This window comes from Hippoglossus stenolepis, chromosome 23, assembly GCF_022539355.2.
Source record: "Hippoglossus stenolepis isolate QCI-W04-F060 chromosome 23, HSTE1.2, whole genome shotgun sequence".
Lineage (NCBI taxonomy): Eukaryota > Metazoa > Chordata > Actinopteri > Pleuronectiformes > Pleuronectidae > Hippoglossus > Hippoglossus stenolepis.
Window position 1 is genome coordinate 8,971,510 of NC_061505.1, and position 27,114 is coordinate 8,998,623.

The 27,114-nt window shown below is 43.2% G+C and overlaps 1 protein-coding gene across 1 annotated transcript; it reads right to left on the reverse strand.

Moving 5' to 3' along the window:
• Positions 1–1,199: 1,199 nt before the first annotated feature.
• On the reverse strand, positions 1,200–26,723 carry dhx15 (DEAH (Asp-Glu-Ala-His) box helicase 15). The gene is made up of 14 exons (XM_035148943.2): positions 26,531–26,723; positions 24,923–25,241; positions 23,811–24,004; positions 23,431–23,590; positions 21,487–21,705; positions 17,434–17,601; positions 10,736–10,822; positions 10,190–10,339; positions 9,594–9,702; positions 5,761–5,952; positions 4,619–4,741; positions 4,342–4,532; positions 2,653–2,822; positions 1,200–1,836 (listed from the first exon to the last, which is right to left on the reverse strand). Exons 1-14 carry the CDS (start codon positions 26,533–26,535, stop codon positions 1,719–1,721), a joined length of 2,205 nt encoding a protein of 734 aa, XP_035004834.1. The 5' UTR covers positions 26,536–26,723; the 3' UTR covers positions 1,200–1,718.
• Between the last annotated feature and the right edge of the window lie 391 nt (positions 26,724–27,114).

Genomic DNA, 27,114 nt, shown 5'->3' on the forward strand with positions numbered 1-27,114 from the left:
TGGCTTCACTTTGGAGGGAGCGGCTAATCTCTCCGGCACCATTTTCTAGTCCTATGCACGTTTCCCCGGCAAAAAGGCCATCCACTTAAAAACGTGTCTCCCAACAGTCCAAAAAAATATTAAAGCACACATGCTAATTTCCCTGACTTAGCATATTATACAATCTGCGGGCTTGATTTAAAACTCCCTTAGCAGGTCTAGTATCTCTGCCGGCTTTCTTCCAGACACTACAGAGATTGTGAAAAGTGCTTACGGCTTCATTCCTGCCTCTTACCCTCGCATCAATGTTTTGTTGATTTCCTTATAATTCATGTAAACTTGAGACGCAGAACAGAGGAAAGCAAAGGTATGACATCTTTAAGGCTCTGGGTGTGTTCAAGATGAGAAACTATTTTCATTTCATGCTTCCAATTCAGAATAGTCGGTCCTCCTGGAGACGTAATAAGTAGAAAGGAAGTGATTAGTCGATTCAGGGTTTGGTTGATCCACAGAAAATGAATAGACTATTTAGATCGTGGATTTATCATTTTAGTTGCAAAAATTCTCAATATTTGCTGTTTCTCAAACATTTAAAGGTAACTGATTATATTTGTGTTTTGGATTGTTGGTCTAACAGTTTTAATTTTGTAGACCAGCAGATTAAAAGATTGTCTAATTACACTGTTGACCTACGTAATGAGGGGAAAGCTTACAAATAAAGTTTCTCTCTTTTTTGTTAATGATCACAAGCTTGTTGTCGGAGACCATTTCCAAAGGTAAGTTGCTCGACTAGCACAAAAATAATACGATTCAAGTTGCGTCACTAGCCATCACTGTGGTTATTCTTCAGATCGCAGCCGTGCTTCGAATCCCTGCTTCTCCCGACTGCAAGCGTTACCTTCCCCAGAAAGAGAGAGACCGACACAAAGCGGTGGAGCCAGAACAGGCTCCGGCACAGCAGGGATTTCACACTGATCTTGTTCCGAAACATTTGTAATTAACATTCCCCCTCACTCCGACTGTTTCTGAAGCTATCAATATCCCAGTAAGAAGATTTAACTTCCCCGAAGAGCTCGGAAACAAGCTGGATTTGGCAGGTCAAAACGTGATCGCTCACACTGCCTGTGTGTGTGTATGGGTGTGTGTGTGTGGATAAGGGTTGAGTGAAAAGTTGATGCGTAGATTATCGTGTTATTTTAATGCTGACACTGGAAAAAATATTTTATTACAAAGTCGTTTTTATTAAGTTGACTGGAAATGTGCCTCTTCCTCCGTGACAAGAGGACATTACATTATGCCTGCATCAAAATACAGTATAAATTACATTTGATCAAAAGCTTGTCTAAATGGACGAAATGCTGTTTTTTAGCTGTAGATGCAAAAGACCAAGCAAGAATTCCGAGGTGACATTTTTTTTATCATTGATGCCTTTAAGAGGAATGTTGAAATTTACTTCTAATGATGATTCACACAGAATTCCTGATAACCGGTCCCACAGTCCATTCTTAACAGTGCTTTACGCTCTTCGCTCCAAAGACAAAGACACATGTCGGCCGGAGAAAGCAACTGGACACAATCCATCGATCGTTATGAAAATACATTAAACACAGTGAGACAAAAATAGACTTCAGGATGAGATTGTTGGTGGAGATAAGAGAGAGAGAAAAAAAAAAGACATGACGCTCAAAGAGTTCAGATTGGACTTTGTACAGATACTGAGGATGCACATGCAAACCCTCTTAGTACTGAGAGTACTCCTTGGTGGAGAGTTTTGCAACAATTCGCTCCAACTGTCTCTTTGCTTCACACTGGGGGAAGTTGCTCATCTCGTAGTACTGCGGGGCGACTTTCACCAACCTAGGGAAGGAAGGAAGGAAGGAAGGAAACGTTAGTGGCAAATATTGTCTTCAGTATTTACCATATTCACACAACAAATCTGACTGCACGAGGTCAATCCCCCCATGAGGGGGAAGAGAAACATGTCGCACAAACACAGTTTTTACTGAGGGTGTGCGCTGCATACGAAGCCTGAAGTGGTGAGGCTGGCTTCTTCTGTTTATTGGACTTAAATCAGTTGTACTTGTGCACTTACAGCTCAAACAATTCATTGATTACCCAACGGACTGACAAATAGAATTGATAGACAATAATTTTGATGGTCAGTGATTTGTTGCAGTAATATTTAAGGCAAAGATGAAATCTTTCTTTGAGTCCAGACTCTAAAATACAATTATTTTCCAGTTTTCTTGGTCTCACATGATAGCCTGTGCATTATTGCCCAAGTATAGCTGAGAGCGAATCTTGCACTGTGTCACATTACGTTTGTAAGTGATTTTTATAATGTCAATACAACTTTACAACTAACAGAATTGGAAATCTCACAAAAAAAGACAAGAGACAGAAACACACACACACACAGCTGATATACAGGAAAAAAAATACTATTTGTTGCCAACACAAATAATTAAATGTCCATATGACTCAAAATTAAACAAAAATAAACAATTAGAAATTATTCAGTTTTTGATGTGGAGGGTTTACATTTGAATAATTCAAATTTTCACAAAATAAAAGACTTGAATGAAATGCTTTGCCCATTACATTTAGAAAATGTGATAATTATCTTTGAAATATGCCGACTTCATCAAAAATGCAGCTAAAACGGAATCTTACCACTCTGGTTTGACGTCCGTGCACGTGCGGATGTAATTCTTGGTGGTGAGCACGAACTCATTGTAGAGCACCCACTCGGGCTTGTGGTCCAGCACGGTGGAGGGGTGCAGCTGAACGACTTGGTTGTCCTTCACCGTGAGGTAATGGCCAGTGCGCTCCAGGTGAGCGATCTGTTTACAGCACAGGAAGAGAAGAGGGTCGTTACAGGATCCCGCACAGAAGGAAAAAACTAAATGCCCACAAACACTGCCTTTCTGGGGCTTGATTTATGTATTGTAGCTACCCTGGACCCATTTTAACCTATGTAAATTAACAACACACTGATTTAAAAAAGGAAAAGTAATACGACACAGAAGACAAACGTGTTTGTAACCAGGCGCTGGCTTTTTTCCCCCCTCTACTTTGCAGATACTTGGTGAAGCTGCGGTGGCTGTTGTGATTAACCAAGGCAATCAGTCTCAATAAAGACCTTTCCAAACAAAGACATGAACTCAAATGCTGTGAAAGCTCGAACATGAACCGCAAATTTGTCTCAGAGATAAAGGTTAATGTTGACAAATATTTAAATATTAACACCATAATTCAACTTGTCAGGTTTGCTTGTTTCAGGTAGCCTTGAAAATGGCTCCTCGCAAAATGCCATTTGTTTCCTTAAGGGAGGCACAAATTGACATGATTTCTTGTTATGTGTTTAAAACAAAGCAGCTGTGTGTGTGTGTGTGTGTGTGTGTGTGTGTGTGTGTGTGTGTGTGTGTGTGTGTGTCCATTACAATAAACATCTCCGCCGCAGTGAGTACGAATGTTTTGCACAAAAACACTTGTTTTTCAAATGATCAAACTCAACAAGGGCAAACTTCAATGAGCATCAGGTTAGCGGTGGAAAAAGACTGCGTGTACAAAAATCACAAACAACAAAACAACTAGAATTGCTGCCTGCTGATTGTTTGCCTCGGCCGACCAGTCAGGAACTATCGTCACTATCTCCCCTGTTGCTCCTGGGTTATGGTGTTGAATCAGACTTTGGATATGAAGTGTCCTCTCTCTTCATCAGTTTATCCAATCAGACAGTGGAAGTGACAGGACTTATTTTTCCAATAATGCCAGAAAGCTCTGTCTGTATGTGACTCGCATATCTCGAGAAGCCATCATCTTATCAGCTTCACACTCTGCATGTGTATTGTTAAGGGCCCGAGGAAGTGAAGTGTCGAATCTGGGGCAACTTGGACACCCAATATGTTTAATATTAATAAACCTTGAATAAACAGGCGACCAGCCCTCTGTAGCAGCAATGGCTTGGACTCTTTAACGTATGTAAGAGCGCATTCACGACAACAACAACTGATTCTCCAGTTCAGGCTTCTGCGTTCTGAGACGACTTCACTGAACTTTTAAAAAAACAGGTGAACTACTGTTTGTGCAGCAGCGGTGGAGCAGCTATAAGGTTCTGTGGACGGAGACCTGCTGTGGGTCTTTTCTTGCCGTGGCTCAATTAGTCCGGGTCACTTTTACAGTTCCAGAAATAAAAAACAAACGCTGCAACCAGCATTGCCACAGGCCAAGCAAACAGCCCATTCCAAACGGGCAGATTTAGAACTGGCACTGCGCTCGTTGAGACCAACTGGCTCGGGTCAACAGGTTACAAATACACACCAATACTTCACCAAAAGGCTCGTAATGTGACTGACTGACCTGCATGAAGAAGCCAGTGACCAGCGCTCGGCGGATGTTGATGTAGTAGTCTCTGCTGTTGAACTCGGTGCTCCGTCGCGGCAGATTGAAGCGGTCCATGATCCTGGACAACTGCTGCCGCACGTTGTCTGCCGACATCAGCGAGCGGTAGTTGACAAAGTTGTCATAGCACCACTGAGTAGCGTCGTGGTCTGTTTGAGAAAAGGGTCCATTTAGACAAAATGTGACGACATGAATCGTAATTGGGGAAAAGTGAGTGCGCGAAACAGCCACTCACTTTGTTTGAATGCGTGGTAGACGTTGAGCAGTGTCATGTGGTCTCCGTCGATGTGGGCGAAGCGCATCTTGGACTCGTCGGCCACCTTCCTAGCCTCCGTGGGTCGGACGAAGCACTGTGGGACTAAACAAGGTTGGTATAGGCCGCAACACAGCCGCCCATAGGGATAAGTTAAGCAAATCCCACAGAGAGGAACAAGGCCTCAGCTGAAGAGAGGCACAGAGCACTTCACAGGGCACACTGTACTCGCCAAGTGTTTATGGTGGAGAGGGAAAGGAGGAGGGTCAAAGAGGAGGGGAGGAGGATCGGTTTCTCCGTCCTGATGCGTTTTTATACCAGATATGGCAAAACAAGCCTCCTGTCTTACACACCTGATACTGAAGCAAAATAAAAATAGAGCTGTGTAATTTACCCAGAGGACTTTGCCCTCTCCCCTCTTGCGAACTTGCTCTGAATTGCTTAACGTCAAAGCTGCTTGATTGCAGCTTTAATAGGAAAACCCCCTTTTTATCGAGCCCCGCGGCTGGCTGCTGTGGCGGCATCGTCCTCAGGTGTACTTTTTGCTGCTTACTCTAATGAACTCAGCAAAAACCTGCCATCCTGAAACACCTGCTTTAAGTGCTCGCCACGCACACCTACTTAAATCCATTTCCCCACTCTCAAAGACCCTCGCGCTCCCTTCAAAGGCTTCAAGATTCATCTCAATGAGCAGCATTCTGCTTTGAAAAGCCTGAAGCACAATTACTGCAGGAGTATGCTGGTGCTGCTCCAGCTACACCTATACATTTTGTCCAGACATATTTTTTCCCCCCTTCCTCACAAGTAATAGCTGACATCACTTACTTCATCCTCTGCTTGCCTTGTAGTTAAGTTCAGTAGGACACTTATTCTACGTAGATCAACACTTCAGGGGTCGGGATTGCTCATACAGATAAAGTCAACTGTAAGTACTATTTAAATGAGAGCGTACAGTGTGTTAAACAATACCTAAAACTACTTCACTGTTAGATATGACTAAAATAGTTAATAAAATAGGCATGTCCTTTAAGCTCATTGGTTATTTCTGAGGCACGGTCCACGAGAACAGGAAATGGAAAGAGTAGCAGCTCAGACCCACACAGCAGGCCGGCCCCAAGCATTACCTGACAACATGGCAGTGATGGAGAGGATCTCGTTGGAACAGTTGAATTCACAGCTGGCGATGACCATTTTGGCCAGCTGGGGGTCCAGGGGGAACTCTGCCATCATGGAGCCCAACTCCGTCAGGTCGCCATCGTTGTTGAGCGCCGCCAGGTAGTTCAGCAACTCCAGGGCTCGCATCAGGGTCTCTGGGGCTGGAGGAGACAGAATGGGCGAAGACAGGCCATTACAAAAAAATGGTTCCAAGCCCATGGGCAAAACACACAGAGATAATGAACATTTCTAAAATGGTCAAAACTTCTTTCATTACGGCCACCCTGCAGAAGAACTACGAGGAACACATGGGATTGATTGATACTGAGATGAAGGACCGCATCTGCTCTCAAAACATCAATCTGACTTTTTTTTGATAGTCAATTAACTAAAGTAGAAATGCCAGCCTTTCTCAGATTTCCCCTTCTCAAATGTAACAACTTGCTGTTTTTTTTGTCATTTATTGAAATTTAAATGATAAAATTTTTTTCCAATGAATTAATCAAGAAAACAATCTGCAGATTAATCAACATTTAAAATTATTAAATTATAAAAAATCCCTCATTGTCTCGTCATGTCCTCAAAATTAAATTAAATTGCAATTAAGGCTGAATAAGTGAATGATTATAATATAAAAACATAATTTTCCCTGAATAATATCTAAGGCAGAAATTATTATTTTTTAAACTAATTTCCTTTAAGCCAGGAGATAAGAGTTTAAATGCTATGCTATGACATGTGGTTCAGCGGTTCTTGCAACCATGATGAAACCAAATGACTATTTGAGAAAAGAGGCAGCCCAAGAAAAAAAAGAGCTGTGACAACAATAGAGTTCCATCATCTGCTTGTTCTTGGACCTTTAATGGAAGACAAATGCGAGTTAAAAAAAGACACAGCCACTCAAACAAAGGCCGGTTTGTTTGCAGGTTTTGTGGCAGGGTGCATGAGGTGAATCAAAATGAGAAGGCTCTCCGTGTGACGGCCAGAGTTACGCTAGACAGCAACTTAGCGGAGAAGTAATCACGGCAAAGCTCATTTTTCATCCTTCGCTCAGGCAATCCTAAACAACTAATGCAATTACAGGAGAACTTTCTACTTAATGCTTCAACACAAAAGGCTTCCACCGTTTGGTTAAAAGATTTTCCCTCCAGATGCAATTATTGACCTTTGGCTCCTGAGAGCTGAAGCCTAATGACCAGTTGCATGTTAACTGAAAATTAGCTTCAAGCACTGGCTGTGGTGCTCGTTCACTTTCATTTCTCCCAAGTGCTCACAAAAAAATTCAATTTCAAACAGCAGGGAGGCATTTTTTTATGATTAACAAATATTGATTTGGGGCATCAAAGCTCTTAAAACACAAAAAACACAAAGTGAGTGCCGGCTACATTACTTACCACACCAATGGCTTGAGCGGGGGCTGCACAAAAAGTGTAAATCTGATTTCCAAGTTCTGCTAGCATGATGAAGCAGTGTGGAAATTCAATCTATACACAAAGCTCATCAGAAAGTAAGTATTGACTGCCTCAACACACAAGAATCCGATATATTAACCAAGGGCCAAATCAATGAGACGAAAGGCTAAAGGTACATTAAACCACACTGGCTTTGAAAAGGTACTTCTTTGGAAATGTCATGAGGCAAATGAATCCCACCCAGCCAAGTCCCTGTGTAAATCGCTACTGATTTCTTTTGGATTTTCCATTTGGTTGGCTGGCTCACGTCGTCGCTCCCGTGTTTAGTGAGCAAGGAAGGAGGTGGGTAAAGCGAAAAATGCACGACACACTTGAGCGTTTCACAGCAAAAAGGAAAATCAAGGATCCATTAAGATTATGGACAAGCTCAAATGGGGGGAAAATAACACTGGCATTTGGGGTGAATCATCAAAGGAACAATATCTTAAATCAATTTTAGATTACTTGAAATTTCAAGTGTACAAAATGTATGTTGGCCTAGGATTATAAAAACAAACGATGTGGCCTGAAACAAAGGATTTTTGATTGTGACGGTTTAAGAACCTCCTATCCACCCATTTAGGATAGAAAACATACAGAAAAACCCTTCAAACTCTATTGTTTCTTCTCTGATGTGTCGACTCTCCAGCGACGCTCCTTTGACCTGTGCATTTACTCTGAGGGGGGCCTTTGACACAGGGTATCAAAATTGATCCACTGTAACTAGATATCATGAAGTGCCTGTCCAGGAGCTCTCACAGAAATCACTGAGACAAAGCAGACATCATTCGCTGCACTCAACTAGCTCCAGCCTCCAGTGTGCTCAGGAGCTAGTTAGGAGGAACCTTTCGCCATGAATGGATCAAATAAATAAAAAGGTAATCCTCCCCTTTGCCTTCACCCCACTGTTCCCAGTTAGACTCGGCAGACAAGGCCAATCCTATATGCCGGCGCTTACCCGTACGTTTTGTGAGAATTGTGGGGGTGGTGGTGGAGGTCAGTCACGTTTCACTGGAGGAATATAAAGGGAAGGCAATAGCCAAGGTGATAGCGCTGCTATTGATGTAACCAATTTCATTCTCAAAATGGCGTTTGCCACAGTGGACGGGGAGAGATGGGTTTAATCTCAGAGGTGAGATGAAAACTATATTATGGTGAGAAAAGGGGGGAGGGGGAGGTTAGGGATAGGGATAGGGAAAGGAGGGGGTGGTCTCCTTGGGAAGATGTAGGAACACACGCTCTACTGAAGAATGCCATAACTTGGCGCCACAGCAAGAAGAGGTCTGTGTTCTGGCAGAGAAACAGCGTAATTCTTATGTACGAGAAATAAAAAATACAAACAGAGGCTGCCGGAACATCACTGCCTTTTCTCACTCTCTCATAAAAACTGCAGAATACTACGGAGATGTCTACCAGAGTGCTTATCCACAAATCTCAACATTCACCACTTGATATCTGCCAAGATCACTTCATTTACGCTACTGAGCTCCCAGGAGACTCAGCTGACCCAGATTTGATACTGCACATCAGAACCACACTTAAACTAAATGTTGCTCGATTTCATAACAGCTCAATTTGTTTTGATTCAAATGGAGCCATAGATCAAGATCAAAATTACATTTTATCAAGACGTCAATGCTTCAGATTATAGTCATTGTTTTTTTATGGGAAAGAAAGTGTAGTTTGACACAACGGAAAACACTCATTTAGCAACTATGCTTTCAGAAATACAACAGAGGTGCAACTGGTGACTGTTTACAGTACAGTCAAACTCTATATATTTATTTCTTTAAAAGTATATCAATAATAACTGCAACTTCATTCATCTATCTAACACGTTGTCGGGAGGAAGCCGGAGTACCCGGAGAAAACCCACCCAGACACAAGGAGAACATGCAGACTCCACACACAAGGACCCCGATACCCAGCACAAGTGCTTTTCCAAAATAAAATACAGATATCTGCATTTCCCCTTGTGTGTGTGTGTGTGTGTGTGTGTGTGTGAAGGCAGTTTGAATGCAGGGAACACAGTCAGTAGTGATGGACCCTACTGCCAACAATCAAAACTACGACATGCATAGAATGGGTATTACTAAAAATGCAGACCTAAATAATTATCACTTACTATTAAAAATAAACAACCTTCACTCAGAAGCAAGTAATTATCGATATCAGATGAGAAATGTTTTTATCTCAAAGTTTTGGGCCATATCGTCACGCTCTTACCATGTAAAGCTTTATACTTTTCTGTGGAACTGAATGTTAATGAAACAACATAAAGAGCTTTGAGCAATAACGAACAGAAACATGTCTTTCTGAGCTGAAGAAAAACGGTATTTGTTCATACTAACCTGGTGGGTCCATGAAGTCGAAGTGCACCAGGTCATCAATACCCAGCTTCTTCAGCTGCAGCACCACAGAGCCCAGGTTCGACCTCAGGATCTCTGGATATGTGTTGTCCTGCGCCAGGTAAGAGGTACAAGAAAAAAACCTGAGTCCATTTAAAATGTATTAGTCAGCGCACTTGTTATCTCCTCATGTGTCGCTCATATGTCAACCTGGGAGTCTACGGCGTTTGAAGGGCTATTTAACTTATTTTTTAAAATTCCATTTGCCCCTCAGCATGATGTGAAGGAATTACCCTGTTAAAGAGAACTGAGCTTCCGCACGTCATTTGTCACAAGGTGGCGGCGTCGTTAGTACGGTTATGAGGCAGAGTGGGGAGGCTGTGGTTTAGCACTGAACTCTTGGAAATAGAACTCAGAGCTAAAATGGGACTCGTGGAATTGCAAGTACTACATAACAGAGAGCTTTACCAGCTTGAGGGCAGCTCCAGGGGGATACAAAGTGCTTGTGGCATTGAAGAACGTGAGATATGACAATCATTCGCTTGTTTACACCTCATAGAATTTAGTTTTTTTCCCCCCTAAACTATCTTGTTGCTTACCTGCATTTCTGTCTTGTAGGCTTTCTCAGTGTAAAGGCGGAAACACTTTCCTGGGCACGTCCTTCCAGCGCGCCCTGCCCTCTGCTGGGCTGAGGCCTTGCTGATGGCCGTCACCAAAAGCGACTCCACTCGGATTCTTGGGTTATACACCTGACGGAAAAATAGAAATAAAAATTACATTTCAGATGGATAGAATTTTTTTTTCCCAGGGATAGATATAAAAATAAATAAGTGGTTAAACACACTAACACCCACAATGTGCTACAATACCAGCAGCTAACAAAAAATGTACAACACATCCACACAATTCACTACAGTGCATAAATCGTCTCTTTTTTACGCCATGTGTAGGACTTGGCTGCAGGCTGGTGAAATGTCAGAGGAATAAATAACTGGCTTTTCCATCTTTTGCCGCTGTCAGGTGTGCACTGCTGTGTTTATCTGGGGATTCTCAGGCAACAGACGCAGATGATCACTGCAGATAAAGGGCGGTGGGAGAAGATGGGGTGTGGGGGGTGAGGGGGAGAAGATGGGGGGAAAGCTAACCTTTTGCTTGGCAAATCCAGGATCAATTACAAACACCACACCGTCAATGGTAAGGGACGTCTCTGCGATGTTTGTTGACACGACGACCTGTGGAAAGGAGAACACGCGGGTGAAGACATGATCTACCGTGGGGGGTTTGGAGGAACCCACTGGTATGCATGGTCAACAGTTATTTAGCAACATGCAAGTATTAAAAACAGACAACTCAACGACTTGGACACATGAAAGATGACTGTTTTATAATGTTTCACAGACAGAAACCAGCGTGCAGAACTAAATCTGGAAAAAGGAAGTCATTCTTTCACATGAAGAGGAAAAGAGACAGACAAGTGCAGATGTAACACTTTGCTGCAACTTGAAACATATTCCCTGATGTGAGTGAGTTGACTGAAGGAGCCTCTGTGGTGCTCTGTACACACATTGTCTAATGTAACCCAACAGGGCAGTACAACAACAGTTTCTGCAATCAGGTTCAATGTGCTTTCAGCGAATTTGTGGAGAGAGCCGGCGAGGTGCTCAGTGCCCCATCCAAATGCATTACCTCTGTCCTTTGTGTTATGCGTGCATGCAGTTGGAGTTTCTGCCTGACTGTCCTCAGCACGTTGCTGCTTTTGTTGAGGTGTCAGCTTCCCTCACTTGGAAAGCTCTTTGTGGAGTTTTTTTCAAAATTGCAGAAAACAGTTGATGTAATGGTTCCGGCTTTTTAACACGTTGCGGGCTCAACGGTGGTTACTGCTTTCCTGTGAGCGTCTCTCATGTGAACCCGGCACATGTCTCGAAATTTGGAACACTGCTGTCTGCAGACGCACCGACTGTGCATGGCTCATTGTCGCTGATTGGCTCTCGCTGTGTGCTACGAAAAGGCTGGCTCTGTCAAAGCTGTGCTTCAAACACCACCAGAGGCAAGCAGCATTGCAGTTTGCATTTGCACTTGACCACGAGAAAAGTCTTCATCATAGCAGAATTGCTGTTAGTTGTGTAGGAGCTTTTGAGATTCGACAGTGACGTGTTTTATACCAACACTCCTGTGTTACCTCCGCTAAAAAGGTTATGTTTTTGACGTCTGATTGTCAGCCGGATTACGCAAAAACTGTTCACCAGATTTCCATGAAAGTTGATGGAAGGTTGGAACATCAGCCAACAAAGAAACCATTACATTTTGGGGCAGAGAGGAGGAGCACATTATTTTAACTTTGGGTTTTTTGACGTTTTCACCAATTTACGAGGCAATAATTCGTGGATGTGTGTAAAATTTGGTGCATTACATTGAATTTAAGGGGACTGTTGGGCCTTGGCGGAGGTATGCGTTCTTCTAAGTGCTATTCTCGTGGCACAATGTGGCACGGAAATATCAGAACATGAAAATTGCACATCTAGTCCAGAGTAAAACTAGAGTGACAAGATATTGGATGAGGCAAATCTAAAGATGGATTTATACTGTGACTTAGTCCCCAGGTGGATACATAATAGAATAGATTTATATCAGCTCTCCTGCCTAATTTCTCTCCTCTCATCCTGACCAGTCGAGAACTGAGCCCAGTTCGGTTGGAGGTTTCTCCCCAATTAAAACGGTTGTTTTTTCCCTCTGCACAGTCACAAAGTGTTTGCTCATTGTAAGAACTATAGGGTTTCTCTATAATATTGTAAGGTCTCGACCTTCTATGTTGTGATTTGACTCTGTACAAATAACATTTAATTGAACAAGAGATGCTTACATTCACTTCCTCGCATGGAGCAACATCGTGCTTGGCATACAGAGCTGGAATTATATCCAGAAATAGTTTGAATACTTTTTTTAACTCATGAGACAGAGTGCAGTTTTTCAATTTGCAGTGGAGCTGGATTTGACAGATGAGTGTTTGACATCCGAGTCTGTCTTCAACTTCCTTCATGTCTTCTTCAGTCGCAACAATCCCCACTGGCATCAAAGACTAGCAGGAAAACACAAGGTGACCAGTTACAGCTCTTGTCTCGTCTCTTAGTAGCTGCCACAGCCCTGACGTGTACATACATTCTGGTTGTTTGCTGAGATGTAACATCTTGACATATAAGCTACGGTACAGCCTACAGTAAAACTACAGCGGATACATAGAAGCCTCCGTCGCTGTAGCTACGCTGCAACCCCCTCTCCTCGCAATTACTAAGTCCAGCTTCAGTAATTTCACACCAGTGTGATGAAAAGCAAACCTGGTAAGTCAAAGCAGCATTATATCACAACAACCTAATGATGTCAGTCCATTCAAGCTTCAACAAGCAAGACAGGCAGGTTGTGCAGCATATGCTTACTATGTTGGGCATAAGGAAACGTTAAAAATAAAGAAACAAGCGAGCAAACAAATGCTAACGCAGTTCTGATCATCTGAAAAATGGGGAACGTAAAAAGGGTAGTGATGATACAGATGGTTTATTGGACCCGTCGCGTGCCAGCGTGGCGTGGGAGTTGATTTAAGCATCAGGGCAGATGTCATTGTTAACTGTCTGTGTGCAGAGAAATACTGCGCAGAGGAAAAGCCGCTTGGTTTCTGAGAATAAGACGGATGGGGGAAAACTGTGAACCTGCACCATCTCTCAGTCTCAGATCTTTTTCTATTACAATTATCCCCTATAGCAAGACTGTCTATGAGAAACGACAGCTGAATTGGAGCAAAAAAATATAAAAAATATCAAATGACTCACATCACCCTATGGGTCTCTAGCTGTCAGCATATACACAAACAGGGGAGAGGAGGGAAGAGGGGAGAGGATGGGGGAGACAGATTTGCAGCTGCTCTCACGCGAACCATGACCGCCGCTAGGGTGAGTTCTCCTTATATAACACTGGGAGCCGACTGGACAGAGAAATCCTTTAGATTCATCATAGCACTTCAGACTGTGGCAGCCGGGTCATAGCCCACTCTACTGGCAACTGCCACTCCAGTGTCACAGCTCAATGTGGAAGTGGGTGTTTGAAAAAAAAGAAGAAAAAAAAGCGCCTTTCAACACTTGAAAACTCTTTTCCTTGCTCACTCACTCAACATCCACCAGGACAGGAACAAGCTGCGGCCTGACCTAAGCACTCATTTTGGTGGTAGCCAGTCTGCTTTCTTGGTAGTGTGCATAATAAAATGCCCAGCACAAAACCAAACAGTCCTCTGTAGTCTTTGCTGATGCAGGTCCACAGAACCAATTTTGCACACTTGACACACTTCCTTTGTGGCTGTGCCTCTTCAGCTGCCTTCAAGCTGTGAGCCGTAGAGACTTTTAAATCCCACCTTTTAAGCGAAGATTCTTCACCAGCCGCAGAATGCCGGACTGTTTAGTTATTAATGCCAGGGAGGGACTTTCTTCACCCTCATTCAGCCCTTGACCTCAAGTAATTCACCTGCCCAAAGACTTATTCCCCTTAGTATTCATACAGACGAATGAAGAGGAGGCAGTGAGCACCCATCTCCATATGAAACTGATCAGACAGTTGTATCTGGTGAATGGATGTAGTGGTTATAACCTCGGCCAAGAAGGTTATGTTTTTACCCCTGTCTGTTTGTTTGTTGCTTGATTTGTTTGTGAACAAGATTACACAAAAACGGCACAATTCTCCAAGAAACCAATTAGAGTAATAAATCAGGCATATTTCAGAAACTTATATCCATGAGTGTGTTTACTGTGGTGCAACTAGATTGAATTTAAAAAAGGGACTGTTGGGGGTTGGCAGGGGCTCTCGTTATTCATGTAAGAATGCCGGTCTAATTGAGATAAACTCAGCGACACGTGTGTTGACTTTACTTTTTCCACACAGCTGAGAATTGTGTTCCTGAAAACAAAGTATAATCAGAGTTTCCAGATACTTTCAAGGGTTGTCCGCAGTGCCGTCGATCCTGATTGGTCTAGTAAATGTGGCATCACAGCAAAGATTGATGACAGTATTTTACTACTGCATTTGTAGAAGAAAACAAATACTTAAAAGTAGAATAGAAGAAAGGAGAATGCTTGGGGAGGCAGGCTGAAGGGAGTTTTCTTAGTGTCTGGCACAAATGGAGATAAAACAAACAGCCATAAAGCATAGGACAAAATCTAAAGAAAAACTGAAGACATACTCAACATTATACCAAAAAAACAAATTTCAGTTTGTTTGATATGTTGGACATTCTGCTTTATCTTTTTAATTGCACAATATCCAAAAACAACCAGGTACCGAAGAGTCATAAAGTTCCTAAAAGCTCAGTGCAAAGCTCCAGGTTAGAGGTTGTTAAGTTCCTGCAGTGTGAAAGCACTGCCACAAGCCCAAAGGTATAGAGGAGTCACATCATTGTGAAGGCAATTCGCCACACTGTGGCAGTCTGAAAATAAATTGGCTGGCCAAACAAAGACAGACCAGGCCATCAGACAGTGTCTCATGACAGACACTACATGCCAGCGTCCCAGCAAGGAATGAAAGGCATGGAATGCTTCAAAGTCTGGTTTTAAAAAATGGAATAGGTGAGGCTGCGCTGCCCTGTGTGCTGGGACACAGTCAGTGCTCCAGCAGATGCCACACATGACACCCTCTCACATTTCATGATCATATGGGTGGCCTCATTGGCTGCATTGATTCTGAAGGATTATCCAGCCTAGGGCCATTATACTGAAGGCAGACTGGCTCCTTCCAGTCTGTTGCTGCACTGGATAATCCTGGCTTCTTCATCAGTAATATCATTACAGCATCATCTCTGCATGTTATTTCTGGGTTATTACCTGCAGGAGAGCAAGTGCTATGGCTAACACGGGCCATCTTTCACGTACCCTGCTGGGAGACACAGCCTTGTTGACAAATAAAGCCTCCCCCCAACCGGGGAAAGGAGAACGTGCCTTGAGCTGCGTTGTCACACCCACATTCAGGGCTCATTGAAATGGATATAGGGGGAATTAAAAGTGACATTTGAGGGACTATTCCAAACGTGACAATGCTAAAAACAAACCTAACACTCATCACAGCACATTTGTTAGAGACAATCTTTGAGACGCTGGAAAGCAAAGTGAGATTATAGTCTTTGTTTGTAATTAGTCAATTGCTGCCTTGGCTCTAAATGATTAAACTGTTCAAAAATGGAAGATCGGTGGCTTTCCTGGAGAAATGGAGCAATGACGAGCTAGTGCTTTATGTTAATTGAGGGGTGCCTAATGCAGTCGTTAGCATGCGTAGCTGCAGACATGACGAACATTAATTCTTTTTCGCTCCTTCCTCTTGGGCTGGCTTGAATGACATCTCTACATTTTTCACTTGATGAGTCGCTCAGTCAGAAATGGAGGAGAAGCACATTTACTTCAAGCACGGCAACTTTAGATGCGACCTCGACCAATTCAACAAGCGCCTGACAAATCTGTCTTGGGGAAAACAGGGTGTGGAGTTAAAAGTGGTGGCTGGGTTGAGTTTTGAGGGGTCACAGTGGAATCATTACATTCACTTTATATCCTGAAGTTACTTGTGCAAATTCAGGAGAAGTTAGTAAAGAAGCAATACACCATGGCCATGTTTCATGCTCTTCCGAGGCAAATACTGTGGATGACATTTGAACTTTGAAAAAAGATCTTTACAAACCAACACTGGGTCATCTCACCACTAAGAATGATGAGCCTCTCAAACCTGCACTACACAACCAATGTTGACTGAAACAGCAAGACTGAAGAGTTGAAACTAAGGAGATGGGGTTTTAGTGTCAAATATATTATCCAAACTTTGTAAGCAAAGCTTCTGCATGGGCCTTGCTAGAAATATTGACTTGATGACAGACTTAGGGGGCATTCACACCAACCTGGTTTGGTCCCGAGCTTTGGACTTACTTCATAACAGGTGTGAAAGCTGCCTTGGACCAACGGACGGAAATTGAGTCCAACCTTAAGAGGTTGTCTTGGTCCGGATCAAACTCAACATTTTTTTTGGTAAAGTTTCTGACTTTCTGACCAATTGCAGGTAGTTTAGATAGCATTAAACCAAAAAATCATATCACAACTTTGACAGGCCATAAATATGTTCACTGCTCATGTGTCGGCCTGATCTGCCTCAATTAGAGGGGTTGTAGCAATGAGTCATTCATCAACACCGTCCCCGATCAGATGCTGGGGGTGAATGTTTGCTCATTCACTGGCAGTGATATTCTGATACTCTTTCAGATCCCTGGCCAACAGTGTGCCAGCGCAGGTGGTGTTGCGACTCTCGGTGATGAGCCGATCTGAATAGAAACTGTCACACAAAAGAGGGAAATTGTCTTGTGTCTGTATCAATAAAAAGGACCTTCCAGTCCTCTGAGATCCGACAGCCAGAAAAGTCCTGCTTTTGGTCAGCTCAGATCACCTTTGACAAATCAGACAGCAAAGGTCTTAGGCCTCCTCTCTGAGCAGCAGCAGGGCCTGTGCAAATGTAGTGGAAAGATAAAAATGACTGAGAATGCAATACTTTCCTCAGGCTCAGAGGGCGTGAGTAAAACCCCAGTTATAATTTAGAGCAGAGAACTGCATGCTGACAAAAGCAGCATATGTTGTGTGAGTCAGTTCTGCACTAAAGCTGAGAAAGGGAAAAAAAGTTTTAGTCCCTACCTTCCAGCTCTCTTCTTTTACCCACCTTATTCTCCATCTGTTCTTCCTACATCAACCCCACTCAGTTTCTCTTTCACTTACCCTCTCCCTCAAACTCCCTTTTTCAACCTCCCCCTCTCAGTGTTTTTATAGCAACAAGGCAGTTATACCTTCCTTCCGATTGCACCGCTTGGTTTATTGGGTGGGGGTGGCTCGAAGATCCTCTGTTGCTGCTGTGGAGGCAGAGTGGAATACAACGGGATGATTTTGATATCGCCAACTTCAGGCCCCAGGTCCTCAACTTCTCTCTTGATTCGCTTGCAGGCTTCATCAATTTCCTGAAAGACAGAGAGCGCAGCACTTAACCATGGCATCATTCGTGTATGCACGCGGCGAAAGCAAACAGGTTCTGAAAAACACCTGGAGAAACAATGGTGGTGAGTGTCGATGATTCAGGAAGGCGAAGAGGAGGCGGCCGGGGAAACCGTGGTTCCCTGCTACAGTACATTTGTTCTGACTATCGCTCCATCTGACGGAGGAAATTAAACCTGGACTGCAGTATGCTTTGCTGAGCTCCCTGTGGCTCTGTTGTCAAATGCAGCAATCACGAAAAACATGGACGTGCACGCTATGCAGGCGCACACATACACACACAGAGCCAGACAGACTCAAACAGGGTTCATTATTCCACAGTGCAGTATTGTAGAAGGGAATGTGAGATGAGACTGCAGCACTGATGCATAACCAGCGGCAAATCATGGCAGATCAGTTTAGTGAAGCTGAACGTTCTAGAGCCGGTGGGCTGGCAGACAGACAGAGGACCTGAGTAACACCAGGAATAAGAAAGCATGATGAGTGAACACTGGGTTAGGGCCTATTGTCTCAAGGCCTATTAGTACACAATATTAAATGTAATAAAACACATTCAGATATTCCACAGGCACAGCTGCATCACTACAATAGGAAAAAGTGTTTTATTTTACCTACCTCTATAGACATACACACATTTTTAATAGGCCAGAACATCATAAAACCGCTTTTCATTTAAAAGCAACTTCCGCTGTTCAGGACGATTTTCTTTGTTTTTTCCTAACAACAATCATTTAATCCTCATAAAGCAGCAGTTACTATGTGTGTCACAATAAAGCCTATACTGTTGCACCACCTGCAGGCCCATGGGAACAATGCAGCAGCTCTTTGAAGTGTCACAGTGAAGACACTGATGAACAGGATCTCGGATTCCCACAATTGTCTCATAAGTGGTTATGGACACAAAAAAAAGCATCACAGCTTGTGTTATTCTTGTTATTTTATATTTTAAAACTTCTTTGACACGGTCGCTTCCTTTTCTGAAAGCAAACTGTGCATAAATTAGTTAAAGCCTGGCTGAAACGAAAAGATTTGTACTTTTGTGTGAAGCCAGTAACACTCGCCTTGACATGAGATAACACCGGGTGATGTTTCCTGTTTTCCTTCTGGTCTGAAAGAGTGTTATTAGCCCCGTTTGTCCCCTTGTTCATTGCATTAAGCCAAACCCTGCTGATGGCCATGTGCCTCTTAATCAACACACTGACAAGTGGGAAACGGTAAATCTGAATGGATTGGTAAAATTATCCTGGGTATTAATAGCCTATCAAGCCTCTGGATGCAGCAGCTGCCATGGAGGAAAAAAATGGCCCTCTTTGCCAAAGCGCTGGAAGCAAGCTGGCTGTCTGTCCCTTAGGGACATGAAGACAGAGTGTGTGTGTGGTTGTGGTTGTGTGTAAATGTGTGTATGCACACATCGGGGCAGTTGGCCAGTGTTGGAAACCTGTCCGCCAGCTCTCCCTACGACCCCCAGAAGCAACAATCTACAGCCAAGATAATAACCGACACATTTAGGAACTCCTCTTGACTAGCAAACAACCCCCCTGCCAATCCCCATGTTTTGATGTTAGCTGCTGTGGGGGAAGCTTAAATATTAGGACTTATCTTAGCTCAACAGCTGTGATATGTTTCGACTTCCTTGTTTGGAGTTGGTGCTTCAGCTCTATTTGTTTGTGGAAGCAAAATATCTCACAGAAAAACTGCGTAACAGAAGAACCCAATACTGTGCATTTTGCGTTTGCCTGTTCTAAATTAAATGGTCAGATGAAGAGAGTCTGTGGCTATGCCAGGGATCTGCCTCACAATCATTAGTCCACATCAACGTCGCTGGGAGACTGAAGAGGTTAAGAAGTGCTCGAGGGGTGTGCTGCAGCACCCTTTGAACACCCATCTCTGCCAGACCCACCACACATTAACTTCTTTAACCCAATTAGGACAGGGTGATAATGAACTCGCCGTGGGAGTGCTCTCAGTAATGCTTCAGCTAGACACAGTGTGGGGCAGGCGGGGGGGTAGCTTGGAATATAACTCGACAAATTACATCTAACAGCAAAAAGATTAAAAAAATCTAAAAAATGTCTCACATTGGCTGTGAATATCCCAAACTTTTATACACATTCATAAGAGTGACGATCAGTGTTTCAGGCCATCCGAGCAGCTGGGATGCCTCTAAATCTAAAATCAATTACCAGCCCTCAAAGGAGACCACTTCAAACACCATGCCCTCTAATGACTTCATCCCCTTCATAACAAGCTGCATATTGATCACGCTCTGACAAATGAAAACGGACGTAGATGTACTGCAACAGTCAGGCTGCTGTGGAGTGACAAATAATTACTGCTAATAAACACACCGTCACAGTTTATTTGGGAAAGTCAGAGTCACGACCATAGACTGTACATAAAGACGGACGCCACGACTGCTCCCCAAATGTGAAGCACCTGGTGGCTGGCTGCAGTATAGGTTATAAATCCAAACTATTCCATGTTAGTGGATGGGACATGTGCCAAAGTAAATGTACACGTCAAATACATTTTGACGTCATTTAAGCTACTTCTTATTGATGAATGTTCAGGTGTTTATTTTTTCCCACTAAATTTTGTTTTAATTAGTTATTTGATGCTAAAAAAGCCGAGCGCAACCGCCAGTTGAGACTGACCCACAATTGGTCGAGCGCATGTATAGGCGGGACCTCGCATGCTCCCATGCTGGATATTTTGGCTTCATTTTTGGAAAGTAGGAGTGGCGACATCTCGTCCATCTTTATTTACAGACAATGGTCAGGAGTTTGTGATTCCTTGTGTGGGTGAAAAACTGGTGTTAAGCCACTGAAGAGGAAAAACTAAAACTATTTGGATTTTGTTCACACATGCTATATTCTACTTTTCAACCACAACTTGTCTCTTAAACCATTTTGTCAGAGTAGTGAGAGAATAATCACAGTAGCACAGGCGCTGTTGGCTCTGACAATCTTCCCTTGTCCATGGATCAGGAGATTGAAACATTTGTTGCTGCTCTTTCTTTCTGTGAGTGTGTGTGCGCGCATGTCCACCCAGGTGTAACCAAATTCATCATTGTGGGCATGAACCCAGACCTCCATTACATGTCAGTGGACAGCATTTGCAGAGAGAGGGGGGGAAAAATAATAAATGACTTAATTTCAGACATTCGTGGGAAGGGCAGAATGTGGGTCACTCATCTTTTCTTTTTTCGCCTTCTCTCTGCAAACCCTCGTGGTTTCCCAAACAGGTACAGTCACATCCATTAACATCTATAAGTCTGAGGATTAATAGTTTCCTGTGCAGAGTGTAAGTGCGTGTGTGCACATGTCAAAGTGTATGGGAGTAACTCATCTATGTAATTAGATTAATTTAAATGCTCTTAACTTTGGGGATGTAAACAGTCTTTCAACAAATTTGTTGGGACAGAAAAAAAACACAATCATGAATAAATATAGAGCTGAAACGACTGGCTGATTAATAGATTAGTTATGCGAAATAAAATCAACTATTATGATTATTGCTCGTGTGTGAGGCATAAATACAAAACATTTGCTTGTTTTACATATAGTGAATTGTGTTTTGAAGTTGAAAAAATCATTTTATGCTCAAGAACATTCTGATGGGCGAAGTTAATGCCTCAATGATGAACATAAAAAATAACCATGTGAAAACAATAATTACGTGCAGCCCTACAAATATTGAATAATAATTACATACATTAACACGTTTGTGGTGGCTTTAAACAGGAAACATTATTGGTGCTGAATTTATCAGCACCAATAATGTTTCCTGTTTAAAGCCACCACAAGCAGGTTTTTTGCAGAGAAAAAACCCATAATCCTGTGGACTCATACCTCTTGTCCAGTGAGGAAAAGCAGAAGGTCCCCTTCATCCACCTCGCACATGTGGATCTGGATCACAGTCCGGATGGCCGCCTCCAGGTAGTCGCGCTCTGGTTCCGGTGTGTAGAAAATCTCCACGGGGTGGGTGCGTCCAGGGATGGTCAGCAGTGGGCAACTGTCAAAGTACACCTGGAACTTGCCGGCGTCGAGTGTGGCGCTCATGACAATGACCTGGGCAGAGAGGGAAGAGAACGGCGTTTGTTCAGAGACTATGTCGTCATAAAGGAGGTGAAAGAAAAGATTTAAATAAAAGTAAAGACAGCAGAGTTTAAATGACTGTGGCAATTAAGGGAGGGAGCACTCAAGTGAAGAATGAGTTAACACTAAATATGGCTTGATGGTGATTGCGGATGACGACACAGGCTAAGTGGATAACAGTGCAACCACATACAGGATAGATGAAGGGTAATGCTCTGAATAAGAATTTAAGGTGAGCGCACTGGCACAAACCCAAGATGGTGTCTGTAGTGCAGAAGTGGGCATTACACTCCAAGTCAGTGACTTGTGACTTGGCGCTCTGTGTAGTCACTGACCTACACCGAGCCATGACAGACCTTGTTCCTGATATTGGGTACACAATGTTCTCTCCAGAGCCATTAGATAAAGCGCATTAGGATTCTGATGGGAAACACGTCTCCCATTTTCAATCTCTAGCATTTTCAGGGGCCAGCGTCTCTGCATTTCACTTTACGCTCTGCGAGACATCATAATTGCTCTTAATCAAGGCAAATTAAACTTTCAAATTTGGTAGGGGATGGGAATGAAGGAGATAGAGGGGTGTGGGTGGATGATCATTCCCAATAACCTAGACCTCATTTAACAGTCCGCGAACAACAATCTAACCTTTGATTCCACACTGACACACAACTAGTCATTATCCATCTGCTGTATGAGAAGTATTTCTGGCACACGCCACCTATAAAACTTCTGCCTGCCTGTACGCTCCCATCCACACCGACACATTGCTGTTCTTCCCCTTGGTTGATTGGCTTAAAATGGGGCCGACTCTGGGAGCAATCTCCGCTAGTGCTGCGGTGCAGAATAGATGTGCATTTCTGAACCTAATGCCAACATTTGTCTTTCCTCAATACACACACAGCTGTCAGACATGGGGACACTGTCAGGAAAATTGTAAATAAAAGGAGGGAGCCACAAAAGAGGGACATAAACACTCGTCCTACAAGGGAGTCATAGTGTAGAGCTTTAAATGATTTGTAAGCATTAAGTGGGAAATTTCTGAAAACAAAACAGACGACTGTCAAGAGTACTTTCTACACCAAAGCTGCTTGCAGTCAGGACATTTTCCAGAGTTGCTGTATGAGATAACACAAATGTTCAAGTCAGTTCCAGAAAATTTGCTGCCAGCCCCTTAGTAAAATGTCTGGAAAATGTTGGAATGAACAGCAGGAAGATTCACAGCAAGCGAGTGGGTACGGGGATGTTTTTTCCCGAAAAACACGTCAAAAAATGAAACTGTATATACAAATAACTTAGGATGAATATTAGGTGCCACACACATAGAAGACAGCAACAATATTTTTGGCGGAAAGGGCTGACGCTGATGTGCCGAAAACAAAAAGAGCAGAATCTATATGTCATGTCCTGCCTCATCATGCTCTACACAAGCACCGCCACCCCTCGCCTGAATCCGGACCCCGACAATATGCGTTCTCCATAAGTGAAAGACAAACTCTGGAAAATGTCCAGACACAATTTTCACAAAGAAAGTTCATGTTTGAAAACAAGTCTAAAGAGAGGACAAAATAAAAGTGAGGCCGATTTGATTGGCTCGAGAGAAAAAACAAATAGTTTAATTAACAGTTAGACATTTACAGTCAATACAATCCACTTGCTACCACATTCTAAAACTAAGGCCATAAAAGAAAGATTATTTACCTTGAGGTCAGGCCTCTGGCGGACCACCTCCTTGAGGACCCCCATGAGGATGTCTGTAGCTAATGTGCGTTCGTGGGCCTCGTCCAGGATGATGACACCGTAGCGCTCCAGCAGGGGATCGTTCATGGCTTCCCGCAGCAACATTCCATCTGTCATATACCTGAGAGAAAAACAAGAGATCCAAAAGGCTTTATCACGGCGCACAATGACATTATCTGAACAAGACCATGCTTGAAACTAAACCAATTAGCAAAACATTCCCCTGAAGAGACTTTCTATGTGGTCGAATACATTACAAAGATTGTTAAATTCATAGGCTTCTGCTATTGTCCACTTCTCATACAAAAGCAAGCTGGGACCAATCTGAATTTTTTTCTTACTTGAGTACAGTCTTGGCAGAGCTGCAGTCCTCAAACCTGATGGAATAGCCAACCTCTTGGCCCAGCATGACATCCATCTCATCAGCCACCCTCTGAGCGACGCTCATGGCCGCCACCCGCCGGGGCTGGGTGCAGGCCACCGCTCTCTTTGGCCCCCCCGTGGAGCGCACCATGTCCACACACCACTGGGGGATCTGGAAGACAGTGCACATGATGAACTCTTGAAATGATTAAGCAAATAATAAACTATTACATAGTGATACAACTTGGAAGTGCATTGCTACTCTGCAATGTCCTGCAAAGCAAAAGTTCATTTCTGGATGCACACCCTTTGTTCTGAAATAACTGTCTTTGAATAACACGTCATCAGAAGGAACAAATCCCAATGACAGGTTTGGAAGACAAACATTTCACATACGGTATTTCAATCTTGTTTTAGTATTTAAAAGAGCTGATCATAAACTTTTCATTGTTTAACAATGTGATCTCAATATATATTTGTGTGCAACCTAATTTGTGCATGGCAAAGACTAAGCCGCATTTGCATTTAAAAATAAGTGAACAGTGTTTTTTTTGTTTTTTGAATGTGCTGCTGTTATAAAGTAACAGAAATCCCATAGATTTTTAAACTCAATAGCATCATGGACTATTTTCCCTATATTTCAAGAGATATCCATAAATCAAGCCCCCTCTACTAAACATTGTATTTCTGTGGAATTCATAACTTTAGAGAAAACAGATACTTTTTGGAATCAAGGCAAAACACAGTGCAAAGACTGTGCAACTTCATTTAAGAAGATGGTTTATATTCCCCTCAGGAGGACCTCAAGGCTCAATCTGTGATTTACTTTAATCTTCTCTGTTGCAAATTTAAAAAAACACACAATCAAGCTCTTTCAAGAACTTAAATAAAAAGAAATCTAATAACCACATGCTGCGAGTCAACTCTCGAGAGAACCTATTTAAAATGCATCATCTGCTCACTGCACCCTGTTTTCTATTTTATTATTTCGCCAATTTTATCAAATTCGTAGTCAGGGTACAGTAAAAGTGTATTTGTAGGGGCAACTGACAACTAAGTTCTTGGATTGCCGAACATTCTGCCTCTGTACCTGTGTGGTCTTTCCAGAGCCCGTCTCTCCCACCAGCACAAAGGACTGGTTCCGCATCATGATGTTACTGAAGCTCTCTCTGTAGTCCCAGACAGGCAGCTGCAGCCGCTTCTTGAGGATCTCATAGTAGCGTGGCGTGTGGGGCAGGTTGGTGAATGGGTTGATTTGCTGCTGTACAGGGTTTGGCTTAAGAAAGCCTCCACTACATGGAGTCTGGATGTTGTGCACCACAGATGACTTCACGTCCCTGTCCCGGTCACGGTCTCGCTCCCGGGCCCTCTCTTTCGACCGATCATCACGGTCTCTGTCATAGCCACGCCTGCGGGAGGGGAGATGCACACGGGTTAAGATTTGGTGAAGCACTACTACAAAACATAACCAACTGAACTCACCACAGCACAGATCTCCAACTTTGTGTAACATGGATGGATGTGCACACACACCATATATCAATTGTGGCCTTGGAATGGTGCAGTGAAAACAAAACAGAAAAGGCACAACATGGAATAGACGGAGCACAAATATTATCCTTCGTCCTCAGTGGTCAAAAGCACCGCCTAAACAAGTGTAGGATGCAAATGTCATGAATAAACAATTGATTTGACATATTCCAGAAGAATATATTCATATAAAATGGCTTCAGATGTAAATATGAAACATTTACATCCACACACTAAAAAAAAGCTGTACTCAAACACGGTTTTTACACTGAAGCTGGCTGCATGTGGTGCCAAATGTAAAAGATGGTGCTTAGATGGAAGGGTGAGAATGCATTTGATTGTAGCTGCAGCTCTGATTCATTTGTCTGACAATAAATTAAGGCTGAATACGACAGTGACACCTTGATAGGAACAAATAAATAGGAATTCCTTGCATAGTCCACTTGATTGTTACTTCTCTTTTATAAGGTCAAAGCAAAAACATTGCAGTGACCCTGAGCTTGTGCTGTTGGTGTCAGCCAACTACCACAGGCACAACAGCCCCATTAGGATCCCACACTACCCGCATTTATAAAAACCTGCCACCGATTTGGGGCTTTAACACGAACCATGACACTGACATCTGACTGACAGGGCATCTCGTTCATGCTACGCGGCTAACATTAGCTTAGCACAGCCCCGCCTGCAGCCCCAACGTACACTTCCCCCCTTTATTGTGACAACAACACATATCGTGGCACATGCACACACTGCTGTGTTGATTTGGCCTCATCACGTGCACGCTAGGTTAGGAAACAGCCCTCCCTGCTAGCATGTAGCCACGTGCAAACCAGGCCGGTGGCTGGCTAACTGTTTGCTACGTTAGCCCCACTAGCTAGCCACCATAAACAGCACGGTGTCCTTTCATCCGTCAGTGCTAACTCGCTAGCTTAACTTGTGGAGGGGTTAGCTCGGCTAGTTAGCAGCGGGGCAACAACACAGGGGGCTAAGCTAACACGCTGCATACCCGTGAGGGGACCTCTTTCTACCGGACGACTTTCCGAACGGCGCCGCTCGGACATGCTGCCCCCGTACACACAGCGGGATAAGCGGCCAATTCTCTCACGCAGATTCTCCTGAGATAAAAACCCGTTAACACACCGGGAAAATGGCGACCGGAAACTCTTACCTCATCGTTATTATCCTTTTAGAAAATGAGTCGAAAGCTGCGATTGACGGTGAACTCTCCCCGCGGGTGAAGTAGTGAAAGGGGAAAAAGGCGCCGGTTCTACCGAGTCCTGCACATGGCGCTGTCTGCGGAAGTCGGAGGCTGCGCTGCGGGTACGGTGCAGCAGTGGTGCCGGGAGGGGGAGGGGGTGGTGGAGGAGGGGGAGGAGGCAGGGAGGTCTGATGATGATGATGATGATGATGTACCCACCAAACAACACACACACACACATGTTAATTATTGCTTATTGTATTTTTTTATATTTAATTTGTGTTTCCTATTTTTTAAAATATTTTTCCCCTGTATACTTGCACAAATACACCGCAGCAAATTCCTTGTATGTGTAAACCTGCTTTGCAATAAAACCAGATTCTGATATATTTTTGTACATTATAAAGAGCACAGGTGAACAACATATTTATATATATATCTATATATATATAGATATATATATATATAGGAAGCTGGTTAATTATAAGATCATTATTAATAATGGTCATTATAAATAATGATCTTATGAAGAAGGGTCAGATTAAATAAATTTG